This window comes from Tetrao urogallus (genome assembly GCF_951394365.1).
Source record: "Tetrao urogallus genome assembly, chromosome: 6".
Taxonomy (NCBI): domain Eukaryota; kingdom Metazoa; phylum Chordata; class Aves; order Galliformes; family Phasianidae; genus Tetrao; species Tetrao urogallus.
This window is the reverse complement of record NC_136819.1, coordinates 50,953,280-50,977,985: the sequence shown is the minus strand read 5'-3', so window position 1 is coordinate 50,977,985 and position 24,706 is coordinate 50,953,280. Positions and strand designations below refer to the sequence as shown.

Below are 24,706 nucleotides of genomic sequence, written 5' to 3'. Positions count from 1 at the left end.
GAGTCATTAATGACATAGAACTCATTTGAACAAAGACTTAACATGAAATGAACATTCAAAACAGCTGGGAACAAAAATATATCTGCCTAGAACACTGCATCTCTGCTTTGTCTTCAAAATAAAGCCAAGGAGGCATAAATTTGCTTTAAAGACCAGTTTTACAGTAAAGTTCTCATAAGAAAAATGGAGGAGCTAAACATTTACATGTGGGACATGTTTACGTATCCCAGTGGGTTCCAAATCAAATTTAATGCAGTCTTTTCTTTTGTACTGGAGATTAGAAGTAACTTCACTGCCATCAGAAAGAACTCCAAAGATGTAAAGACAGAAAAGATCCAAGTCCTGCACAAATGGCCTCCAGAAACCTAAACCAACCATGTATTGTCTTCCATACAATTACGAGTGACAGCTGGAATATCCAAAGCTCTAAGATTTTAAAATATTTCTGACCAATATTTTAAAGAAAACTTCTGGATGTACGTTTATAAGAAAAATACAAGTAATATCACCCAAATATTTGCAGAAATTGTTTCCTGAGCTCATTACCACATCAGGATTTTGGAAAGAGATGTTTATCACCATGACTCCTTCATGTAGTTCCTGGCAGAGCTAGTGACACACTGTGACATATCCTACATCCATCACACCATGGGACGTGCCATCGAGAGCCCCATGCTGAGAAGCAGCACACCCAGCTCCCTTCTGCCCCATCATTCCTCAGACAAATGTCCTGTGGCTACTCAGGGATGTGCTTTCAGAAGGCACCCTGCAAGCACAAGTATCCTAAAAATTAACAGAAATTTTGAAGAATGTTACAGGCAAACAAACAAACAAAAACTAACAAGCCAGGCTAAAGACTGACCAATTATACGTGGCCCTGTAAAGGGCCAGAGATGCTAGGATGCAGAAAGAAGTAATCCAGAAGCTGCAAAGATATTGCTTGGGTTCAGTGCTGAACATCCAAAACTACTGGTAATCTCTTGAAGACCTCCATACCAACAGTGCACATGAGAGCACAGGCAGGCAGCCAAGCAGGCTGGGAGAAGCAGGCATGAGGCAAGGATGCAGGAAAAACACTACTGCTCACTTTAATGCTATCAGCTCCTCTCTGCCTGAGGATATTTCCTACCTCTACCTACAAACAGAGCTTCCAAGCCCTTAAGTAAACATTCTTTGAAGATAATGAAGCTTATTCTAATCTCACATTGGTGACACTCCTGCATTGTATTCAGCTGAGCTACAAGACTCCTGGGTAACTCCTTTGTAAAAATCAGGATTACCTTAACTCTTTGCTCTTACACAGACTTAAAAGGATCTTGTCAAAGCATAGAAAGAGACAGCTTTTTCACTCAGCACATCTACTTTTGTTGTTGTTGAGTAATCAGAGACATTTTCAGCTCAATCCTTTAGATGTGGATAAGCTGCTTCTGTACCCTAATGCTTAATGAGACAACCCTCCATACCAGACCTCTCACTGCTTCCACAGGAAGCAGGACCAGAGCCGTTAGAAAAGAATCGAAGAATGCCTTGTGTTAGGAGGGACCCCAAGGATCGTGAAGTTCCAATCCCCCTGCCACAAGCAGGGCCACCAACCTCTCCTTTTAAATACTGGAAGGCAAACAGGGCTGTTGTTCAAGTGGCAAGAAGAAATAAAATTGGATCAAACTTGGACTAACAAGAGGAACTGAAGCAAAAACTACAAAAATAAAACACAGAAAAGTAACAACCTTCCAAAGTGTCACTTAGACAGCAATGCTTTTGTATTCTCTCTTGTGTTCTCTTCCCAGGGTCAAGTGTTTACCGCTATTCGGCATCTCAGTTCTTTGTCTGTCTACGTTTCGTTGCACCCAATCATACAAGTGTCAAGTCCTATCACAGTAATGAAAAGTTCAGTGAAGAAGCTGGGGTGGGTCAGAAAAGCCAGCCCCGCATCTAACACATCTTCCACATAATCAAGAGACTTGGCAGTAGGAAGCTGCAATCCAACTAAAATCTTACAGTACATTTTGCTCTTGGGCTACATGCACTTAAGAAAGGTCATGACCAGAATAATAAGGACATACAGTACAAACTTGAGAAAAGGGGCTCAGATACCACAGTGCTGGTGCAGCATAAACTCTGTTCTTCAGATGTCCTTACTTTCCCAAAGGCAAGACCACTACCCTCTTATTTCAACTGCTTTCAAATGCCACAGGTTGGGCTGAATATTCATGTTCAGAGTCAGTCCAAAGGCAAATATCTTTTGGAAAGTCTGCATATTATCAGTCTGAGTTGTTTGCCCCTTAGATAAACTGCTGTTAGATTTGGATAAGCTATGTCTGAGCTGTACCAAACAGATCCTGGCAGTGTTCCACCCCACTTTTCAACACAGGTAATCATATTCCCACTGAACGGAAAAATGAATAGGATGCGTTGTTTAAAAAGGACGTAGAGAAATGAATTTGAAATACGCACACTGATCCAACATTGTTTCGCTGGTGTAAATCAACAGAAAACACACAGAGCCAGTAGGTTTCATTTTCCACCTGTTAACAGAGGCTTCCAATTCCATTTCCAATAAATGAACCATGCTGCAAACTGCTGTGAAATGAGAATCCACTGCTGTATTTATCCAAAGACAGAAGAGATCTACTGCCAGATGCATGACTACAAATTGTTGAAGATGCTCTTCCTTAAACCCAACCATGACTCCTGAAAGAGTTGTTAGCAAAGACATGACTACTTTTCACTGCCAAACAGCCTTGGCAAATGAGAAAATAAGCACAAAGCCCATTCTTCCATACAGAAAAAGAGAGAAACCCATTCACTGTCTGAGATTCACAAGTACAACATATTAGCTTGAGAAGCTCTAAATCATGCAAACTTTTTTTTTTTTTTTTTTTTTAAACTCTTTGTATGGATCTGAAAATTGAAACTGGAATAAAAAGTAACTTCACCAGAGGTCAGTCAAGCAGCAGTAAGAATGCACAAGGTGGCAGGTTAAAGCATCTCACAGTTACAAGAGTGTAAGCATAAAATTCAGAGAGGGCCCTCAGGGATCCCAGTGTAAGACGTGAAGATGTAATTAAAAACCATAAATCCATCACAAGAAAAATATGTAAACTTTAATGTATTAACTCGTATTTTTCTTCCCCAAACACACTTGGGTTACTCTACACTCCTCTGGAGCCTACAAATAAAAAATTAACAATACCAGAAGAAATATTTCTTAATACGCAATTATCAATAATAAATGATTTTTATTTTATTCTTACAGGTAATTGCTTAAAGAAGTTCTCTTAGCAGATTGCTGAGACTCTGTGTATTATAAATTACTTCAACTGTATCTCCTCTTCACAAAACCCACAAAAGGACAATATCTTACAGTGCTTCCACGCCTCTCAATCATCCACACAAAATTACCCCTGTGAGAGCTGGCTGGAGGAACGTCAAACATACGCTCTTTTCTTTGCAACAAAATCTGCAGCAGAAGACAGCAGAATGGCTCACTTCTGCATTCAGTTACGCAAGCTGCACTAACACATGAACACTTTAATAGGGGATTCTGAGTTTAGCTTTATATTTAATTACAAGCTACAGGCAGAATAGTTACAGGCCAAATCCTGGCCCACGTTTCACCCACAGCATAGTTTTTAAGACAGCTTACAAAAGCTCTGCAATGCCCTTAGTTCATGTTAAAGCTAAGAAACTTCCAAAGGTGGTACTTGAGACAAGCCAGCCCTCCCATCTGTACACCTACTGGAGAAAGGAGCACTGATGTTGCCCTGAAGTGACTGTCAAACACACCTGTGCCTCACCTCATCCTTCAAAGGCCATTATGGATCCCTACTACAGTTCTTATATATTTTGTAGCTTTTCATCACTAGTGACTGCTTCATAAGGACTAGATGGTCCAGGCCAGACAGGCACAGGAACATCTCTCTTCCTCACAGTGCCCCCAGCAATAGGACATACACCTGGAGATTACAGGATCACACAGGGATCTACATCACACACACTCAGCTTTGTTTCTTCTCTGATTCACAAAGCTAGGTCCCTGCAACACACATATATATGTGCTCAGTACAAAACGGATCCATTATCACAACACAGCCAACACTTCTCAAATAACACCTCAGTGCGCTAAACATCCCTTTTTATAATATTCAATACTCTTACTAAATCCAGGCCAAAACACCAACACAACTCTGCTGCTCTTACAGCACAACAAGAGCACAGCATTGAAAGAGGTTGGCATTCTCTTCACATTTGTTCTAAGAATACTCTGCATACAGAAATCAACATCCCCCTCACCCTGGCTGCCAGGGATTAGCTTACTCAACTATTTACCTACCGTTGTTTCGGTCATTTGGATGCCAAGAGCTCTGGCATCACTGGTAAAGCTTTATCTGCTGAACACAGGCCAAATCTATCCAACTTTTGCTGACTATTTATTGCAGCTGAAAATCATTTACTTTCACAAAACAGGCCATGAGGGGATGTGCCCAGTCTGGGCCAGTGCCGGACTGTCCAGTCCTCTCAGCAGTCTTAGCTTCTGGAGCTACTTCCACACTAGCACCTACCAAGGACTCCGCAGACAAAGCACATTTATAAGGTTTGGCTCTTAGCCACTCTTCCTCCTGGGAAGCGTGCCATTGTTTGCTGTAGCCTGGCTGCAGCTGGGCAGTGGATACAAGCAGTTGCTTTTACACCACACACTCCAGACTGTTTGGTATTAAAGAGAGGGTCTGTTGGAACACCAACATGTTCCATCCAGAGGCATTCAAAGAGAACCCAAATGCTACTGAGGGAAGACCTGAATGCTTTGAGCAGAAGAGCCCAGTCCTTCTACAGCTGACCAAAAAGCAGTAAAGGAATTGAAACAAGGATGGCCAAATTTCCCGATCATACGAGCAACTCATATGTTTTCATATTCCAGACAGCTGTTAAGACAGTTAAGACTTGTGGCCTTTCGGTATTTAAAGGGAGCTTGTAAACAAGACAGAAACCAACTTCCCACATGGTTTGACAGTGATAGGACAAGGTATAAGGGCTTTAAACTAAAAGAGAGAGATTACATTTTAGGATTAAACTCTTTAGTCAGAGGGCAGTGAGGCCCTGGCACTGCTATCCAGGGAGCTGTCGGTGCCCCATCCCCAGAGGTGCCCAAAGCCAGGTTGCATGGGGCCCAGGGCAGCCTGAGCTGGTGAGGGGCAACCAGCCCACAGCAGGGGGCTGGAAATGGGCAGACTTTAAGGTCCCTTCCAACCCAACTATACCATGATTCTACAATCCCAGAGTTCCAGGAGCCAGTGTGCAGCCTGTGGGTGATAACAGCTGCCAGTGACTGCTATAGGATGAGAACAGGATACATACCACTAGTCCAGCATGGTGCCACTGACCTCAGCCACCCCTGCAGGCTGACCTCCTCCAAACACCAAGCAGCACTGCATGATGGACTATAGACACAGCCTCTCAGCTGCTCAGCAGTCAAGATAGGAAAAGCAGCAGGCAAACCATGAAAAAAAACTTTTACCAAATAAAACTGCATACAAGCTGTAGGAAACTGCTGTACTCTGAAAATGACAGCAATGCTAAAAGGAATAAATGCATGCTACCACAAACAATAAGGTAGGAACAACACAAGGCAATAAAGAGAGTACAGTGCAGACTGAGTACATCTAACCTCCCAAATGACTTAAAGTACAAAGCCAAATGCTGCCCATTTGCAGTGTAATCAGCTCTGATCAATCTACACACACTGACAGCAACACAAACCACACTGTAACAAGTTGTGTGTTGTGGTAAAGCAGAAAACGCATTTAAACATAATCTTTTGAAAGCTGTGAGAAGTTGGACTAATACTTCACCGTGGCTGTTAGTGCTGAAAGCCAGTCAATGCCAAGCCTAGCCAGAAGTATCACATTTCGGAGCTATACAGAATACTTCCCATCCTATTCACCCAGCAGTGCAAAACCCCTCAGCAATAGCCAGGGAAGATTTGCTAAGAGCTAAATGAAAATTGATCATTTTCCCACAGCTGCCCAGCATTTCAATCAATGCTGCGCAGGTATTGACATATGGTAATGCTGGCCCAACCCCAGCAGAAGCTGAGAGCAGTCTGCCAAATTCCAGGAATGCTGATCAAAGACTGATTTTAAGGCCTGACTCAGAAAGAAGGTTAATTGTGTGCACCTAAGCCTTTTTTTTTTTTTTTTTTTTTTTTTTTTTTTTTTTTTTTTTTTTTTTTTTTTTTTTTTGTGATCAAGTGCTGAGATTCCGCTGATTCACCCTACATTTAAGTGATGCATACAACAGTCAGACTGGTAGTGATGAAACAAACTTGCAACAATAGCATTACGCTGCCTAAAATAGGTGGGTTTATTTATACCAGCTAAACATTCTTTCTCCAGCATGAAAATGAACATCTGCCAGTTACGCCCTCAAAGTTCACTCAGCTTCAAAGCAAAGCGGTCAGTGCAACGAACTATACAGCAGAAGCTTGCATTCACTTAAACTTATCCTACAAGAATACATTGCTTCTGCAAAGAAACATTAGCCCCACCCTTGGCTTGGGATAATCATTTGAAGTCTTGCTCTTGGATTTCTGTACAAACTTATCTTTTTTTTTTCCATTCAAACCAAAACATTTCAAATGAAAGCTAATAAAGAACACACTTTAGCATGAAACTTCAACAGCGAAAGAGGGACTGAAGCCACTGAAGAGCTCCTGACTTACTGCAGGGGCACACCCCATTTCCTCAAGGCAGCATTCTGGCATCATCGCAGGGATCACAGCACAGCCTGCAGATAAGCCCCTTTTAGATGCCATTGGTACTGCTTTAATCCACACTCTTGGAGCTGATCTGATACCTGCTACTTAAGCAGGCTCCACTTTGCCTGGACTTCCTCTGCAGCACTTTCCACAGCCTCACCACTCCTCTCCAGGAGAGCTAGCAATTTTCTTCACAGATTATCTGATGTCTCTGGCTTTATTTGCTGCTTTTGCTGTCGCACAGACCCCTGCCTCAAATCCCCCTGGGAAAGACAACCAACGTGAAAGTTGGTTGTCAAATTTGGTTCACAGTTGTGTCACAGAATGCACTGGTTTCTGTGTTCCTATGTTATATTTCTCCTTGTTAGGTTATTGTGGGAGCAGCCAGCCCGACTAAGAACAGTAGGCAATGATGCTCAGTGCCATACGAGCCAACAGACAGGGTCCTCACTACAATTACCAGAAATGGACAAAAAAAAATGGAAGAAATTTAGCTCTGCTGGGTAAAGGAGAGGTTAAGCACATGAATATTAGGCAGCTTGTCCAAATTCACACAAAGGCAGCAACAGGTTTAGGGGTTAAACTCATAACTTGCATCCCTACCCAGTGTCTGAACAATTCCTCCAATGGCAAAGGCAGCAGCAGGAGACTCAATTCGCATAAAAGTAAGGTCCAGGTTATCTCCCATCAGGTACCCATTTGAAATACTACACAGAACTAGTAGACACTTGTAAAAGAAGCCAACCTATTCCTGATCAAGTGCATGGCCAATAACACAAACAGAACTCTCGCCTTCCTGAAGGTGCTTTCCATTAGTGATATACTAGAAATGTAAATACAAAACAGTTATTCCAGTGCTGCAGGTCTGAGGTCAGAGGTGAATTCAGACAAATCAAGTTTCATAGATTTCCAGTAAGTAAATACATAAATACATAAAAAGATACATAAAAATAAGATACATAAAATAAGATACATAAAAAGAAGATACTCTCGATTTTACAGCAGCTGCCACATTCACTGTGAATAATATCCAAACAGATGTAGTTTGTGAAAGTAATCCAACTTTGACAAAGGTAACAATATCATCATAGAAAAGTCTTCCAGAGGACAAACATGCAATTTCATATAGATTTTCCTCCTCTACACAGAGTAGAGCAAAGCCTCCACTCATCATAATGAGATGTTCCTCAGCCAGATGAAAGCCCCGCTGGTTCTTCCCTACATCAGCATCTTCATGGTGGAAATAGGATTTGGACCCACAAAGTGAAAGCCAACAGATCGGTTGAGCTTGGAAGGAAACTCTAGATCCAACCAGTCCAACCTCTGTTCAGGGAGGAACACCTAGAGGAGGTTGCCCTGGACCACATCCAGACAGTTCTTCATCACCTCTAGGGAGAGAGACTCAGCTGTGAGGTACCCAGGCAGCAGGAAACCTAAGCAGCAACATATACTTAGTAGACAATTCTGCTGCTGAGAAAGCCAAATCCCCTGTTGGCTCCAGCCGTTCCTTGGCACTGTCAGGCCCAGAGGAGCAGCCGCTATCAGCTGCTGTTGGCCATGGGAGAGGAGGATGACTGCTGCCTCCTGTAACCTCCCTGCAAACAAGCCAGAGGCTGGGATCACTGTAGGTGGAAACTCTTGGCAAAAACAATAAAGCAGCAACTACATATTTCAACAGGTTCAAAGTAACCTCAGATGTTAGCAGCAGATGCTCTTTTCCACCCCCTGGGATTTTGAAATGGTTTATGCGTTTCCTCCCTTTCCCCTAATAGGGCATGGTGCTGAAGGCATTAGCCACAGCAATACTAATTACCCCCAGCTAGCTGGAGACCGCAGCACCTCCAGCTAATTGCGCAACCCCTGCTCCCCCTCTGCAGATCCCCCAGCGAGAAGGTCTGTGGCCTCAGGCATCCCGACTGTAGCATAATCCTACTCACCTGTATTTTAAAAGGGCTTGAAAATCCTAAATGTCTAGAATAAACCCATTACAGTTAGTTTCCGCAGCCTATCGTACAGCATGGAGATTGCTGCACAGACTGAAACAAGTGAATGGCTCGTGTCAACATATCTGACACTGTGTTGTCACTAAGCCTGTTATTAGACTGCACAGTTCCTGCAATCGGCATCTGAGCTCATAGCCCCAAGCACTCTGCAGCCGAGTCCCTGCAAGAGCCTCTCTTGCAAAATTTAATATTAAAAGCGCATCTCAAAAAATACCCTGTAGTTTCATATTTATTAACTGAGACTTTTCCACTTATGTATTTTTGAAATGTTAAATACAGAACATTTTAAGGAGCACTCAGTGCTTGTAAATACCCCTGAAAACTCAATTACTCTGCAGAGGTATAAGACACAGTTCTGCTGTTCAGCATCCCTTATTCACGTCAACCTGCATCCTATGGAAAGAAAAACAGCCCTTTGGTTAGGGAGGACACTGAGATTGGCCAAGACTCAAGTCTTTCAGCCTTCCCCTACAGCTTTGGAACCTGTCAAATGATCTGAAGTTGAGGTGAGAGACTCACAGCAAGTGCCCACAACTCCCAGGCAACACAAAGAAGCACCTGGGATCAGTACAGAAGCACAAGGAGAGCCAAGGAGATGACCGATGCACTCATCCAACCAAACCATCCTTCCTGAGCTCTGCTGCTGGTGGAAATACATGGGGTTATTTAGCATGAATGAGAAACCCACAGGGAAGTACATGCTGTTCCCAAAACTTTGTTCTTTGTTTCCTGTTTGAGTGATGCCATCAGCATCACACAGGTGTACCCATGGATGTGGGAAGCAGCAGGTGTGGTGGGAGGCAGCCCAGCAGCACGGCTGCATGCCTGAAGCCTCCTGGGACTCCCCTTCAAGAGAGCAGGTTCCTCCAGCTCAACCCAAGTAATACAAACACCAAGGGATGGAACACTTCTCCTCTAAGAGCAGGCTAAGAGAGCTGGGGCTGTTTACCCTGGAGAAGAGAAGGCTCCAGGGAGAGCTGAGAGTGTTTCAGTATCTAAAGGGGGGCTGTAAAAAGGAAGGAGACAGACTTTTTAGCAGGGTCTGTTGTGACAGAACAAGGAGAAATGGTTTAAAACCAGAAAAGGAGGGGAGTTAGACTGGATGTAAGGAAGAAATGTTTTACAGTAAGGGTGGTGAGGCACTGGCACAGGTTGCCCAGAGAGGTGGTGGATGCCCTGTCCCAGGAGACAGCCAAGGTTAGTCTGAATGGGACTCTGAGCATCTGATAGAGCTGTGGGTGTCCCTGCTCACTGCAGGAAGTTGGACTGGATGGTCTTTAAGAGTCTCCTCCAACTCAAATCATTCTATGTATTATTCTATGAACACAGAAAATGCTGAGGGCATGGTGAGCCAGAATCAAATGATTCATGGCTCATTAGCAGCCGAGGGCATGAGCTGTCCTGGTCACCAGCACAACAGAGCAGGACTGGTAAAACACCTCTTTGTATCCAGCCATGGCATACCGGGTTGGCTAGGTATACAGGGAACACAGGGCTCTATGTATTAGGAAAAGTACTTTCCATCCCAAGGGCACACACTGCTCCTTCACCTCCCAAACACTCCTGGAGCACTTCAGTGGTGTGCTCCATATAGCATGCAGTGAAGGTAATGCAACAGGGATCTCAACAGGGAAAAACAGCAGCTCCCAGAAAGTAGAACAGTGAGAACTCAGCTGAACTCATGATAATGCAGAGCTCATGCCTTCCCATCCCATACTGCCCGCACTGCACAGCACAAAATGCATGGGCTGGGGGCAGATGAAACAGGGTCATCCTTGGGCTGGGAGGGACACAGTCCTCTGCTAACTGCCTCCAAGGAAAACTTCTTCTCGTCTTGGCCTCCTCTTAGCCCCGATGACAAACTCCTATTTCGGTAGAACTGGGTATGGTTGTTACTCAGCTCATTGCACACCTCACACCATCCCTGCCTGTCCCTTCCCTGGGGGGCACACCTCGTTCCCACACACACCTCTCTGGACGGGCAGCTCGTTCTAGTTTACCGAGCAGGGATGTCACACGAATTAATTAATTAGCACTTGGTGAAGTACTGAGAAGATGATTTTAGGTGCTAAGTATTATTATTACTAATTTAATCCACAGCTCCATTCAGTCCTCAGCCTCTCTTGTGAAACTGCCAACAATGATGCCAATTAGCGGTAATTGTCGGGGTGGCTTTCGAGGCTTCTTGCCAGCCAGGCAGCGACCACCAACCCACCTCCCCAGGCTGCCAACAGCAGCAGCTTCCAGGCACATCCGGACCTCGAGAGCCCATTACAGCTCCCCAGGGACACGGCCTGCAAGGCACATGCAGAACTTTTAATTAAGGATAACACGAGGCACCTATTTCTTTCTTTTCTTTTTTTCCTCCTCCACTTGTTCAGTGCACGACCCAGCAGCTGATGCTGCAACACCCAAATGCCAATCTGTGATACTTTCTGCGATTGAACTTTGCTTTTTTTTTTTCTCCCCCATCCTCCTCATCCTTGCTGATTCTGATTCGTTCACAGCCTCACTGTGGCAGCAAACCGTAAAGACAGCAGCAGCAAAAAGAGGGGAATTGGCAGCGTGGGGTGCAATAAATCTAGTATTCAGAAGAACTGCAAAGGAGTTGTAATATAAGCAAAGAGGTCTATCTCTATATCGTTTGTCAACAGAGATTTGGAGAACTTGAAAAAGCCCCAAACAACGAACAGCATTCTGTAATCAATGCACATCATCTGAGCACCGAAACTTTACATTATTTATATATTTTAAATAAGTCTAATTGAAAGGACAGCAACACACAAATGATGAATCATCACCCTCCTGAGCAATTAGATCTGTTATCCCCACAGACTGCAAACAGAACCTTGGTTTTTTATTCTAATGTGAATTCAATCCTCTGTCAGCTGCCCCACGCAGAAGAATACAACTGCTCCCTTTCATCAGCACAGATATCAACAGCAGGAAACTGGCCCTTCTTTCATCTCCCAGGCTCCCACCCACCTTTCCAAAGGGCTTTAAACCAGGTGTGGAAATCTTTCTCAACCTGTGCTGAAAGATCCCTTCACTGCGACAGCAAGGGACAGGGCTGTGAGAGCAGCGTGCTCCCAGCAGCAGCCTCCTGCATTCGCTCTCCTGGGAGCTGCTTCTTCCTCTGACAGTGCATTAGGAAAAACTCTTTGGACCTTTAATGTACAGGCAATAAACTCAGGAAGAGGAGCTGCATTTTCAGATGTCTTGTTATATAATTAAACAAGAAAGAAAGAAGGGGGGGGGAAATGCAAGCTGCCTTTCTGGCACAAACATTACAGTGCACTCAGCCTGCCAGCTTATTGCATCAGATTCTCACTGCATGGCCAACAAGCTGCACCTGAGCACCCAACCTCTGCTGGGTATCTCCTGCTATCTGCTGGGCAGAAGGTAGTGAGTGGGGTTGCTTGCTGCATCTTCCTACCTGAGGAGCAGCTCACTGCCTGACTGAGGGGCCTGTGAGCTGTCAGTTAAGGCTGGAGGTCTCATGCACACTGGAAAACTTAGTTTTAAAAGACCCCAAATATCAGTATGCTGCTCATCCAGTACCCCCCAGGTACCCGTGACTCCGTGACTAAGCCTGTCAAGGTTCCAGCACTGTGATGATGACTCTGTTATTACTTTCCTAGACACGCTGCAGAAAAGCAGGATTCACTCATTCATTCACCCGTCATCGAGTGCTTATAAAGGACCGGAGGGAAAGGACCACACAGACACAGCCCTTTGCTCCCCACACACCTGGCCAGCTCCTTCCCCACACCGCTCATCCCATTAGGGATGGGTCCCACCACAGCAATGGGAATTGGGTTGCGTGCACACTTCTCCAGCCCTATCACATGGATCTCACAATAGGAATTAAACCATCCATAAAACAAAAGGTCTGACAGTCCTGACCCGAGACCTTTACACTGCAGAAGAGGAGCTCGTATTGACCCAATGGGTCAGCACAGGGACTCCTATTCATTTCAAAGTGTTTTGGGCCAGGCCTGAGAACGCAAACCTCACTGACACTGCTCCACAATGCACTTCCAAACAAAACTATATTTAGATTCAATGGGAATGCTGTAGATCATACAGGAAATCTTTGAATGAAAATGAAGGTCAATAGGGTTTGGCTTCCTCTTCAGACCCTCCCCTCTCTCCCCCCCCCCCCCCCCCCAGCCCCCCTATTCTTACAGCCATCCAGATAAGCATTGTTTAGAAAACAATACCTCTCTGCCAAACGTTATCAAAAAACCATGACGGGTTTTTGGTGCCCTGAAACAGAACCTCGGGGTCTTCTACTGCATTTTGCACTATCACTGAACTCCAAAGGTCTCCCCAGGTCCCAAGGCTCAGCGCGAAGCTTTTACCACCTGTATCACCTTATGAAAGCTTTGTTTCACACAGTTACTTAAGGAAGAGAGACACCAGAAGCAGTGGTAAAGATTTCTTATAGACAGAAACACAGAAGGAGGAACGGTACACATCTGGCCACCTCTGGAGCGTTCATGCACTTTATCCACTCACTGCCAGAGTCACCACGAGCCACAGACTCGAGAGAAACCACCCTGAATGACTCCAGGACCTCAGGAACCCGAGGGAAACCCGAGGAACACCGGGCAGCGAGAGCCCAGCAAAGCTCCGCTACGGCTTCCTCCCGACCACCACCACGGGGGGGAACGCGTGTGGGGACATACGGGGGTGTCAGCGGCGTTTCACGTCCTCCTAGGAGGAGGAGCCGAGCTGAACCCCCTGCAGTCTCAGTGCGCTTCCACAAACGGGACAGTACAGGGGAAGCCTGGATCCGCCGCTCCCAGTGCCCGGACGGCGTTCGCTGTGCCGCCCCGCTGCCCCCGTCAAAGTCACTTCTTATTTCAGTTTCTTTATCCCGGCAGCCGACGGTGTTACCCGCGCAGAGAACACGCAGCGGCACTTCCCGATAAACCAACGCCTGCAAACCCTGAAACTTTTGCAGCACCCTCCCGCTTCGCAAAACGCCGGGGGTGCCATATCCGCGGGGCACACACCTGCGCGCCCCAGGACCGAGTTTGCCCCCTCCCTTCTCTCCCCTCCCGGAGCCGGCAGCCCTCACTTACCGGCGGGGCGTTGGGCGGGCAGCCGCCTGCAGCCAACCTGGCCGCCTGTTTCCTCAGCTCGGCCAGCTGCGCCTGGCAGCTCCGGCACCAGCCCCCGGCCGCCGCCCGCTCCAGCGGCCGCGCTTCGCTCCCGACGGCGGCGGACCCCGCTCCTTCGGGCGGCGGGCGGCGGGCGCAGCGCTCCTCCTCGGGGACGGCGGAGGAGGCGGCGGACGGAGATTTTTTCCGAGGGGAGAGCTCCCGCCCCGCGCTCCCCTCCGCCACCTGCGGAGAGAGCAAAGAGAGCTTCAGCGCCGAGCATCGCGGAAAGCTCGGCACCACTCCCACCCACCTCAGCCACCCGCCCCGCGGGGGGGAAAATAAATAAATAAATACGCGGCAAAATGAAATAAATAAATAAAGTTATCAAACAAAAAACCCACGAGCGGGTAGCAGCGCTCCCGCAACTCACCCCCTCAGCCCGGGGTTCCAGCCCCGGCCCCTTCCTCCCGGTCACCGCGCTCATGTTGGAGGATGGGGACGCGGCCCCGCTCCGCTACTGCGGGCGGCGAGGTGCCCGGCGGTGCGAGGAGCCCATGGTGGGCAGAGGGAGAGGCGGGGGTCAGTGCTAAGTGATGCTGCCTCCCATGCTGCGGACGGAGCGAAGTTTGGGTCGGGAGAGGGAGGCGGAGTGAGCTCCCCACGGCGGCACGGAGAAGGAGCCGGAGCACGGGAGCACGTCGGAAAAAAGCTGCAGAAGTGCTCCCCGGGCAGGGGAGGAGGGGCCGGGCGGGGTGGGGTAAGCGGGGCGGGCTGGGGTTGGGTTTGGAAGGTGAGGGGGTGCTGTTTTCATAGCGGCCCTACGGGACCGTCCCAAACCGCTGTGCTCGGGGTTTTGTGCAGACAGCCCCGAGTTCCGCAGGAGCGGGGCGAAAGGGACGGGGTGCCGCGTGGCTGCCGCATCGGTGAACCCCGCGGGCATCGGGGGGGCTGGGAAGGTCCCAGCGCAACTCTGCAGGTGCCGGGGTTGCCCCCGCTTCTACCGCATCCGCCCTCTCCGGGCCGGCTCCGCAGCCGCTCGATGGAGGCGCCGCGATGTTGCTACACGCGACTGTTGACCCGACAGATGGGGAAATTAACGCTCGCAGTTAATTGTCTACTTGGCTGCCGCTCCGGCTCGTGTATTTAGCACTTTTTTTTTTTTTTTTTTTTAAGTTTTTTTCCCCCAGAGAGGGCCACAGGCGCCGCAGTCTCCCACTCCTCCCGCTCTCCCTCAGCACGGTGCGATGCTGCCCGCGGAGCGCGGGGGGAAAGCCGGGACGGGCGGGCGCTGTGCGGGGCTCAGTCCCTCCCCGGCTCTGCCGTCGCTGTGGCTATGGCGCCACCTTCCGGCCGCGATGCGGTACCGCACTGCCGAGCTCGGCTCCCTGTTCGACCCCCGGCTACGCGCAGTGGGACCGGAGCACAGCATTGCGCTGCGGGGAGCAGCGCCCAGCACGGGGAGTTGGGAGGAAAATGCACAGGGCTACGCGTTGACTCCCCCCTCCCCGAGAGACATCCTCTACTCCTTTCCATCAGACGCCTTCTTCACCGCTTAAACTTTCCTGACCACGTGTTTGAAGAGCCCCCTTCTAAAAAATACAAATGGGTGCCTGTCCCCTGGGGGCTGGGGCGGTCGTGTTCGCCCCCTACACAGCTTTACGATACCCGCGCACCGTTGCCCGGAGCCGTAACAAAGTTTCGGGTATTTCGCGTGCCCGAGTAGCTCCCGCACAACGCTCCATCGGAGACGTTCTCGGGTTGGACGGGGGCGGTGCCCCCGCGCTTCTCCGCGCCGCTCCGCGGAGCCGCCCGCACTGTTCGTGGTGCTGAAAGCCCGCAGAGCCGCCAACTTCGCTCCGCTGGAAGTTTGCCGTCGACCCAACTCCCCCCTTCCACCCCCCGTTCCGTCCCGGGCCGGGCGAGGTGCCCTTACCTTGGCTTTGCGCCTCAGGAGGTGGCTGGTGAAGCCGAAGATGATGTCCGAGTCCAAGCACAGAGCGCCGATCTCCAGCAGCCCGGGGCTTCTCCTCGGGGCGGTTGACGCGTCGGGAGGTTTGGGAAAAGCCATAGTTTGAGGGTGGGAGATATCCGGCTCCTGGGGAGGAGGCGATGTGTTTGGATGCAGAAAGAGAGTGGGGGGGTTGGGAGGGGGAAGGAGAAAAAATAGCAAAAAAAAAAAAAAAGAAAAAGAAAAAGAAAAGAAGAAAGAAAGAAAGAAAAGAAAAAATAGCCAACACCCCTCACCCTTTAAAAAAAAAGAGAAAAAAAAAAAAAAAGATAAACACGCGGCTGCGTTACTCCTTCATCCGAGAGGATGCGCGCCGCCGGGCTGAGAGAGCGCAGCCGGGCACCTCCCTGCCTCTCCCCGCCGCTCTTCCCCCGCTGTACAACCCTCCTCCCCCCCGGCGCACCTTTGCCTGACGAGCGCGGAGCTGCGCCCCGCTCAGCGGCCCGCCGGCACCGCGCTGGGTGCGCGGGGCGGGCAGCGAGCCGCTCCGTCGCCGGCCGCCATCAGCTCCCCGCGCCCGCTGGCCCCGAGCCCGCGCCGAGAGCCGCCTGCCGGCCCCGTCCGTGCTGGGGGGGAAGCGGGGGGGGTTCAGGGTGGCGGGTCTGTGTGCTTTTTTTCCCTCCTCCTTCTCCTCCTCTTCCTCCTCCTCCGGGATAAGAGCAAGGAGGGAAGAGCTGCCGGTGAGGGCAGCTTAGGAAGGGAAAAGATGCACACGCACAGAGAAAAAAAAAAAAAAAAAAGAAAAAGAAAAAAAAAAAGGGGGGGGGGGGGAAGAGAGAGAAATAAGAAAGGGGGAAAAAAGGGGGGAGGGTGGAAGAAGACGAAAAGACGATGGAAAACAAAAAGAAGGGAAAAAGAGAAAAGGGAAGAAAGGGGGAGAAAAAGAACAAAATCTTGAAGAAAAAAAAATGAAGAAAAAGAAAAGAAAGAAGAAGGAAAAAAGGGGGGGGGGAGGGGGGGGGGAGGGGGGGGAGGGAGAAGGAAAGCCTGGGGGAGCTCTGGGCTGGGCCTTTCACTCCTCTAGAAAGCTATAAATATAAGAGAGCTCCTCACCTGGGGGAGGGCAAGGCCCTACGGCTGCCACTGGGGCATCGCAGCCCCGGTCGCACCCCCTCCCTCCCCCTCGACTGCTTTACACACAGGTCCCAGCCCGGGGCCAAGCGTTTGCCCCGAGGGTAGTTCAGGACCCAGGGGGGACCCGTCCCCCCCCCGGAGGGGCACGCTCCGCTCAGCGCGTTAATCCCTTTCTGTGTATTTTGCCGCTGAACAAATAACTCACGTCCTGACAAAGGCATTATCCCGCTTCGCAGCGCCGGCAGTGAAAGTCAGATCAATCGTCTGTTTAGCCGGGTCTCCGGGGAGCGGGTGCCGGCCCGTGCCCGTTTCCCGCTGTCACTGCCTCGGGGCGAGCCCAGGGCTGGGGCCGGCACGTCGGGGTGGAGACGGAGGAACACGGAGAGGATCGTAGATTCGCAGATCGGCTTCGTTTGGAAGGGAACCTTAAGGATGTTTGAATTTCACCCCCCTGCCGTGGGCTGGCTGCCCCCCACCAGCTCAGGGTGCCCATCCAACCTGGCCTTGGGCACCTCCAGGGATGGGGCACCCACAGCTCTCTGGGCAGCAGTGCTGGGGTCTCAGAGCCCTCTGAGTAAAGAATGTCCAGTCTCTTTTAGTTTAAAGCCATTTCCCCTTGTCCCATAAGAAGAACTGAACTCTCTACGGCTACAAAAGGACACCCTGTCTTCTTTTCAATCCAGATTTACAACATTCTCACACACATCTCTGTTTGGGGGTTCCAGCCCCCCTGTTAGACAAAGAAGAGGCGGCTCTGCACAGTGGAGGTGGAACCCAGGTGTCCCAGGCAGACACAGAAGGTCCTGGGGCAGAGTCCTCTCTCCTGGGGGGAGAGAGGCAACGAAGTGAGATGCTTATGGCAAAGGGGTACAGACTTCTCCAGCTTCCTTACTGCCTCCTTTCCTGATATAGACACCTCAGACTAGTGCCAGCATGTCACCTGGGCCCTGAACCCACCTGGGATGAGGTATGCATGGACACAGCCACTGTCCCACCTTGAGCAGTCCCCTCCCCTCCCATAGACCAGCTGTATCCCTGCCTCCTGCCTTGCTGTGCAGTCTCCTCCCACCCCTCAGCTCTGCCATTCTGCCCTACACAAGTCGGATATGTCCCTGTCCCTGCAACGTACCATACCTGAAAGGTGCCACATCATCAAGGTGCTGGGAAGGGGAAGGTAGAAGGAAAAACAATTCAAGCACAATGGTGAGATGGACATCAACTGTCCAGATGAAGCATTGTACACAAGGTATAAATGGACCCATCAACAGAACCCAAGCAACACATTTACTGTGCATTGTGGAAAGAACTTCCAAGAACAGATAAAACTATGTCTCACTGCTTGCTTTGGAGGCATCTGCCCCCCTTCCCCATATCTGTAGCCCACATGAGTTTAAATATTCACCCCATGATGAACAGGCCCAAGGAGGACCTGGGATCTTCTATGCCCTTTGCCCTCCTGCCCATGAGCTTTGCCTTTTCCACCCTGCCCTGATCCTACTCCCCAGCTCTGTGCAATGACCCCAGGAAGGTTTTAGGTCTAGATGGGCACTGAGCATCAGGCACCAACAGTCCACGTGCAGCTCAACATTACCCTAATTGGGGATGTCTCTCTTCAGTTACCCCTCAAAGGGGGAAAATTATCCCAGCCTGCTGCCTTCAGGTGTCTTGCCAGCTGAAGCAAAAGTTATTAGCTTTTATTCAAGGCAGCTAAAGTAAAACATCAGCAGGGTGACAGTACTAATAACGGACTAGATAAAGTCCATTTTTCTTGGGCCCTCTGAAAGTGATCCTCAAGCATTAAAACAGGTCTCTTAATAAATACCTTATCTCCCTGACACAGAGCCCTGGCTGACGATAACCAGACACCCATTACCCTACCTCTAAAATGACCTATTTCCATCAGGGCCACTTCAAAACTAAAGGCTCCTCTTTAGAGACCCCTCCCCAAGGTAGGCAGGGAAGGCATGAAGCCCCTGAGCTGGGGGAGCCAAGCAGGGCAGGGGACCCCATTCCCATCTCCAGACAGGGTGGGGGACACTGCATTGCAATGCATCCCATCCCCCCAGATAAATCACCATGGGGCAAGGCATTCTCTTAATGAGCCAAAATCCCCAAGTCCTTCCACTATGCTTGCACTGGGACAGGGAGTGCTGGGGTCCCACAGTTGCACTGCCCTGGGCCAGCCAGGAGATGCTGAGTAGAAGAGCAGGGCTAGAGCAGGCAGTTGAATCCCAGTGGTGGAAAAGCCTTGCTCATCCCAATGTGAGCATCCCAGGCTGCAAGGTGCTGCTGCACAGGTTGCATGGGACTCATTCATTAAGGTACCATACAGGTGAGAGTGGATTTATTAAGTATATTGCTGTGATTTCACATTTAATTTACTAAGAATACAATGGTTTGGGCTAGAGGACCCAAGGGAAATCTAGGCAACAGTGAGCAAAAATCCATGAAATTCAATGTAGCACACTAATCATGGAGGCATTATAGTATTAATTGCTATAATGATACACTTCTAATCCTATCTTACACCATGCCACATAATTTCATTGGGTAAGAGAGGAAAGGAATTAAATTTAGTTCAATACAGGCAAGCGTGTAACTTAATAGAGTAGTTTGACTCCTGCACACTCATGGGTTTAGGGCTAATGTCACGCAATGCGTGCCACGGCAGGGAAGGACAGCACGAGACTTCTGATGCCCTCCCGGAAACCTGGAAGCAATGAGGAAAAGTGCTAGAATTCTGCTTTTCAAGAGGCAATCCGGCCATATAGAGGATAATTAGAATTCGTTGTAAAGATGATTTATCATGTCTATCATTGTGCTTGAAAAGGCGAGGTCACCCATGAATGCTGATGAAATTTCAAAGATCTGCTCCCCAAGGACTTTCTGCATCTGCTGCCCTCTGAGATGGGGAAATAGCCCAGGGCAAGCTTCTCATTAATACCACAGGAAAATATAAGCATTTTGTCAGACCCAACATTTTTCTTCGGTATGATACCTGACACGATTAGACCTTTAAATAACGTGGTAATAGGGCTCACTTTCAGGTTCACGGACTTGGCCTCCCCCCAGGTTTCGCTGGGTAGCAGCACCCGGCCCAGCCCCACTCAGCCCCAAACAAATGCAGCATGGGGTGGGCGGAGGTGGGAAAGCCGCTTTTGATCTTGTTTGTGTAATATGCAAACGAACATCAATGCGAGGGAAAGGGGGGGTGGCAGAGAAAGGAAAGCAGAGCAGGAATAGCCCTATGCACTGCAACACCCCAGAGCTCATGAACAGCCAAAGAAAACATCGTTGGGAAAAAATTAGTGGGACTTAAAAGACAACAATAGCAGAAACGGCCCGACTTAGAGCCTGCACCGAGGAAACCCTACAGAGCCCACCCCGCTGCCCTGGGACCGGCCCCGCTGCCCCGGGCAGGCTCCCGCAGGGCACTGCAGGTTTCGAGGCGTTCACCAGGCACTGCCCACCCAGGGCTGCGTGGAGGGCTTTTGTTTGTTTGCTGTTTGCTTGGCCTCACCTTTATTTTCATCGGGTCTGCTAGGTGGGATTGATTTGTGGGGCAGGCTGTTAAGACCACAAAGGGAAACTTCAGCCCTCACAGCCTGAGGAGAAAATAATGATCGTATCTGTGAAACCAACATGAAAAGCCAACACACCCCACTCAACCCTTGCACGTGTTCAGATGCTGATGTGGCTGCCGCCACCCTGGGGACATGGGGGTGGACACCCCTGGTGGCCAGGGGGGCTCCCAGAGAATCCTCCCCAGCTGCCCCCAACCACTCCCTGAGGGCTCCACAGGACAGGGTAGGACATACGGGCACCAGATGGGCCAGGAAAGGACAGGAAATGGGAGAAGAGAGGCTAAATGCACTCTTGAGGCAGATTTCCACTTTGTCTCCAGGAGGAGAGGGGCTTGCCAACTCAGTCCTCCCCCTCTGCACTCAGGTCTTTCCCTGCAATGCTGGGGCTCTTCCACCTGCTCACTACACTGCCACTTTCCTTCCACACCCATGGTCCCAGAGGGGCCCAGCCTCTTTTTATCAGACGCATCCCTACCCCTGCAAGGCTGCCTCCCTCATGCACTTGAGGCAATTCAGGCACAGAGCAGATTCCATGAGCCTACAGCCAAGCAGGGACTTCAGCAAGCCCTGAGTCGCAATTTGCCTGTTGGGCAGGGCTGGGTAAAACAACCTGATGCAGGGGCTCTGCTGAGCCTGCCTGGGCCTGCAGGCATGGAACAGATCTCAGACCCAGCTCTGGCTCAGCCCCTTGCCTCCCTGTGACCTTGCTCTCCAAGAGCAGATCAAACCTCCTTCTGTAAACAACTTGTGAAGGTCAGGGGAAGGAAAGCCTGACACCATTTAATGAGAGACAGTTGCAGACAATCTTATGCTCAGTTGTCCGTGTCTGCGAGGCGTGGGGATTTCTGTCTTCCAGCTTTTTAATTTCCATTCTAATTTGCAAGTCATAAAGAAAGACTGTATGCAATCCATGGTCTCCTGCTTAGTTCCTTGTCACCCTAATCATACCAGTTTAACCCTCACTCACTTGCCTGGGTGTTTCTCATGCAAAGCCCCAGCCACCTTCACATCTGTGAAACATGCCCACCCAGTCACATACAGTCCTGCTTGTGCTACACATCTGCGCTTCTAATACTATTTCAGTGGCCGCTATCTAGATCCATTTAAGCCGCAGAACGTAAAGTAATAATAATTCTGCCTCCTTTTAATGTGGGTTGGTCTTTAAGAAACTGCGGGTGAGGAGCCAGTCGAAGGCTCGCAGCGCTTCAGCACCACGGACAGCGTCCCTCCCCCATCCCCCCACCGCCTGGCTGCCGGGCGGCTCCTGCGGGCACAGCGGCGGGAGGAGTCCGGCCTTGGGCGTACAGCGTGAGCCGAGGGATGTACCGAGCGCGGACAGCCTTGTCCAAACACTCCTTGATCTCCGACAGCCTGGGACCCTGAACACTGCCCGGGGGAGCCTACTCCGGTGCCCGACCACCCTATGGTCAAGAATCTTAACGCCCAGCCCGATCTTCATGCTGCTTTCTCACGTCGGTAGAGTGAAACAGGATGATAAAGACTTGTAAGGCAGAAATCGGGACCTAGGGGAGGATTAATGCATGGACATGGTCAAAGAGGGAGAGAAAAGCCCAGTCCTGGCTTCTAGCTCCCATCCGCCCAGAGCAATGCACACGCAGGCGTTCCCAGGGTCTCTCTCTACTTTGTGACAACCAACTCATTTAAAAAGCAAACATCAAGTTCTCTGCATTCATTTTTTTTCATCAAAGATAAAGGAGCATCATATTATAAAGGGAAAGGTTAGCTCTGCTGGCCACACAGAAACACTTAGAGCTTTTGTGACTTGAGAATGCAACACGTAAATTATATTGTAGAGAACAAAATCACCCAACATGCTCCAGAGATTTTGGAGTGCCCCACTTTTCATATCACCTCACAGCTCATCCGATGCCTTGTCTTACTGGAAATTTGCTGCTTTATTTCCTTCTCCTCAGTGAATCCTGAGAGTATTTTTCTCACCACTTCATTCAGAGCTCAGTACGTTATTAATCCTTTAACAAAGCAGAAAGACTCCATCTTCTGAACTCAGTATTTAAGCACACTTGATTGGAATGAGCAAATTGTACATCTCCACTAAAACAAGGCTGCTTTGTCAGTACAAGACAAACAACAGAGCAGGTGACCATTTCCCAACAGCCTAGAGGCTCTTCAGAGCAGACTTCACTACCAGCAACAGGCAGAAACTTTTTTGTCTCGGCAATACTGCTGATCTTAGGGACTACACCAGAGGAAATCGAATTCCAAACCTCAAGTAAACTTAGCACAAAGAGCATTTAGCAGCGCTGAAGGAGCAGCGCTTCCAGACCCGCAGCTCCCGGGCTGTGCTTTCCACTCTCGGCAGATGGCACTGCGAGGCCGGGAACTGCCCTGGGAAACCTCTTCCCAGAGGAGGGAACTTTGCTGCTGCTGCAAGACACTTTCAGAACGCACACTGGAGAACTGGGAGAGGCACGGAAGCCAGTTGCTAAGAAGGCTTAAATGCCAGTGTATCAGGCAATGCATGGCAACTATCGGAGTTTCACCATGCGTGCTGCCGTTTCACTGTGCATCTCGCACATTAGAAAAAGTCACAATAAGATACATATCAGAACAAACTACTGAACTGATCATTAATGGCTTTCCTTTCATTTCCCCCTGCATGAGGGTGTTTAACAAAAGAAAACAAAACAGTTTCAAAATCAAGTGGCTAGACCAACCAGTTCATTAAGGTTTTATTTTTCAGAAAGCTCTTTTTTTTTCCCCAGTTTTTCAATGCTTGCACTGAAGTTGGCTACGTACTGTTTATTCTCTGTCCCAGGATATGAAAGATGAAGAGCTGAATCAGTGTCAGGGCGTTGACAGCCCAAGAAGGCAAAGCAGAATGAATGCAGTTTTCTGTGAAACAAGGGGGGAAAGGCGTGTGGGAGCATCAGTATTGCACATGGAAAACATTGCTGGAGAGCCTATGACACAAAAAGTGATGACAGGTTCTTGCATAATATGACACTTAAAACTATAAATGGTTCACAAAACTGGAAAAGCACTCCCTCTGTACCCACTCATACCCAGACATTTTCAGGCTACAAATACTTCACTCAAGCTCACGCATGCTTACCACCAAATACAACACATACCCTTGCATTTGTATCTCTGGGCCATCCTGGACCGGTAGGCAATAAATAGAGGAAAGGGACACACTGACGAGCTTCAATACTGGGAAAGCAAATATTGTCTACATAGAGCTGCAGGCAAAAAGACATGGCAAAAAGATCAAGAGCTTCAGGGCCTCTATTGCCTTTGCCAGAGCAAAGCCAAGCTGGAGGCTGCTGACCCTGCTGAAAGGTTGCTCTCATACAGGCACATCTCCCCCATAACGTAGGGACAGCAAACCAGAGTCCACAGCACCCTTCCTTTTAATGGCAAAAGGCACCTGGCCCATGTTATTATCTGTAGGACAATAAGTCACACTGAATAGCTGAGAAGATCCAAGCCAGCGCTGCTGAACACATCAGGCCAAAACATTCCATCACATACCAGATGTGAATTGATTGTTCAAACAAAGGAAAAGCTTGTTTCCAGCGGGGGAGGGAAGAATTCAGAAACATCAGAAGAAGGAACAATAACTGGGAGGGACAATCTCCCTGATCCACTGATCCTGCTAACTAAACCTTTACTGGGACATACCTGGAAAAACAAGCAACAGCTTTAAGTACCAAAGGTTATTTACCTCTCTGTTCATCTTCTGGCAGGTGGGACAGAAGGAAGAGGTCAGAGCAGAACAGAATTTTGTAAATGTAGGTGAGAAGACGCCACAATGCATTGGCTGCCTGCTCTCCTGTGCCAGCTCTTCACTACACAGGTCATGCAGCAGGATACTCTAATTGCCAAGCCCCCATTTCCCCACGTCATGAACAGCAAGAGCCCCCAGCTCTTCTGGAGACAGAGCAGCTCTCCCTACCCCAGAAAAGCCTATTCTTTTGTCTCCTAACGGGCCTTGTTCAGTTTCCAGTATGTAGTCAGGAATAACCCCAGCTTATATAAGTTTGCATATGCTCACTCCAGACTCTGAAGTCAAGTAACTACATGGCTACACAGATGGTGATGGCATTAGAAAAGTCCTCAACTATACCATCTAAACTTATTTTTGCAAAGATGTAAGTTTCCATGTTATTTAAAACCAGAGACTCAATTGG

The 24,706-nt window shown here is 49.1% G+C and overlaps 1 protein-coding gene across 1 annotated transcript in view; it reads right to left on the bottom strand.

The window, feature by feature from the left end:
* Nucleotides 1-15,936, bottom strand: part of KIF26A (kinesin family member 26A) — a gene marked incomplete at both ends in the record, with an annotated part of 99,493 nt that extends 83,557 nt beyond the window's left edge. Inside the window, 2 exons of the mRNA XM_079537655.1 lie at nucleotides 13,848-14,111; nucleotides 15,802-15,936. Coding sequence (XP_079393781.1) covers nucleotides 13,848-14,111; nucleotides 15,802-15,936 — 399 coding nt within the window. The remainder of the gene's footprint in view (nucleotides 1-13,847; nucleotides 14,112-15,801) is intronic.
* Nucleotides 15,937-24,706: the final 8,770 nt, after the last annotated feature.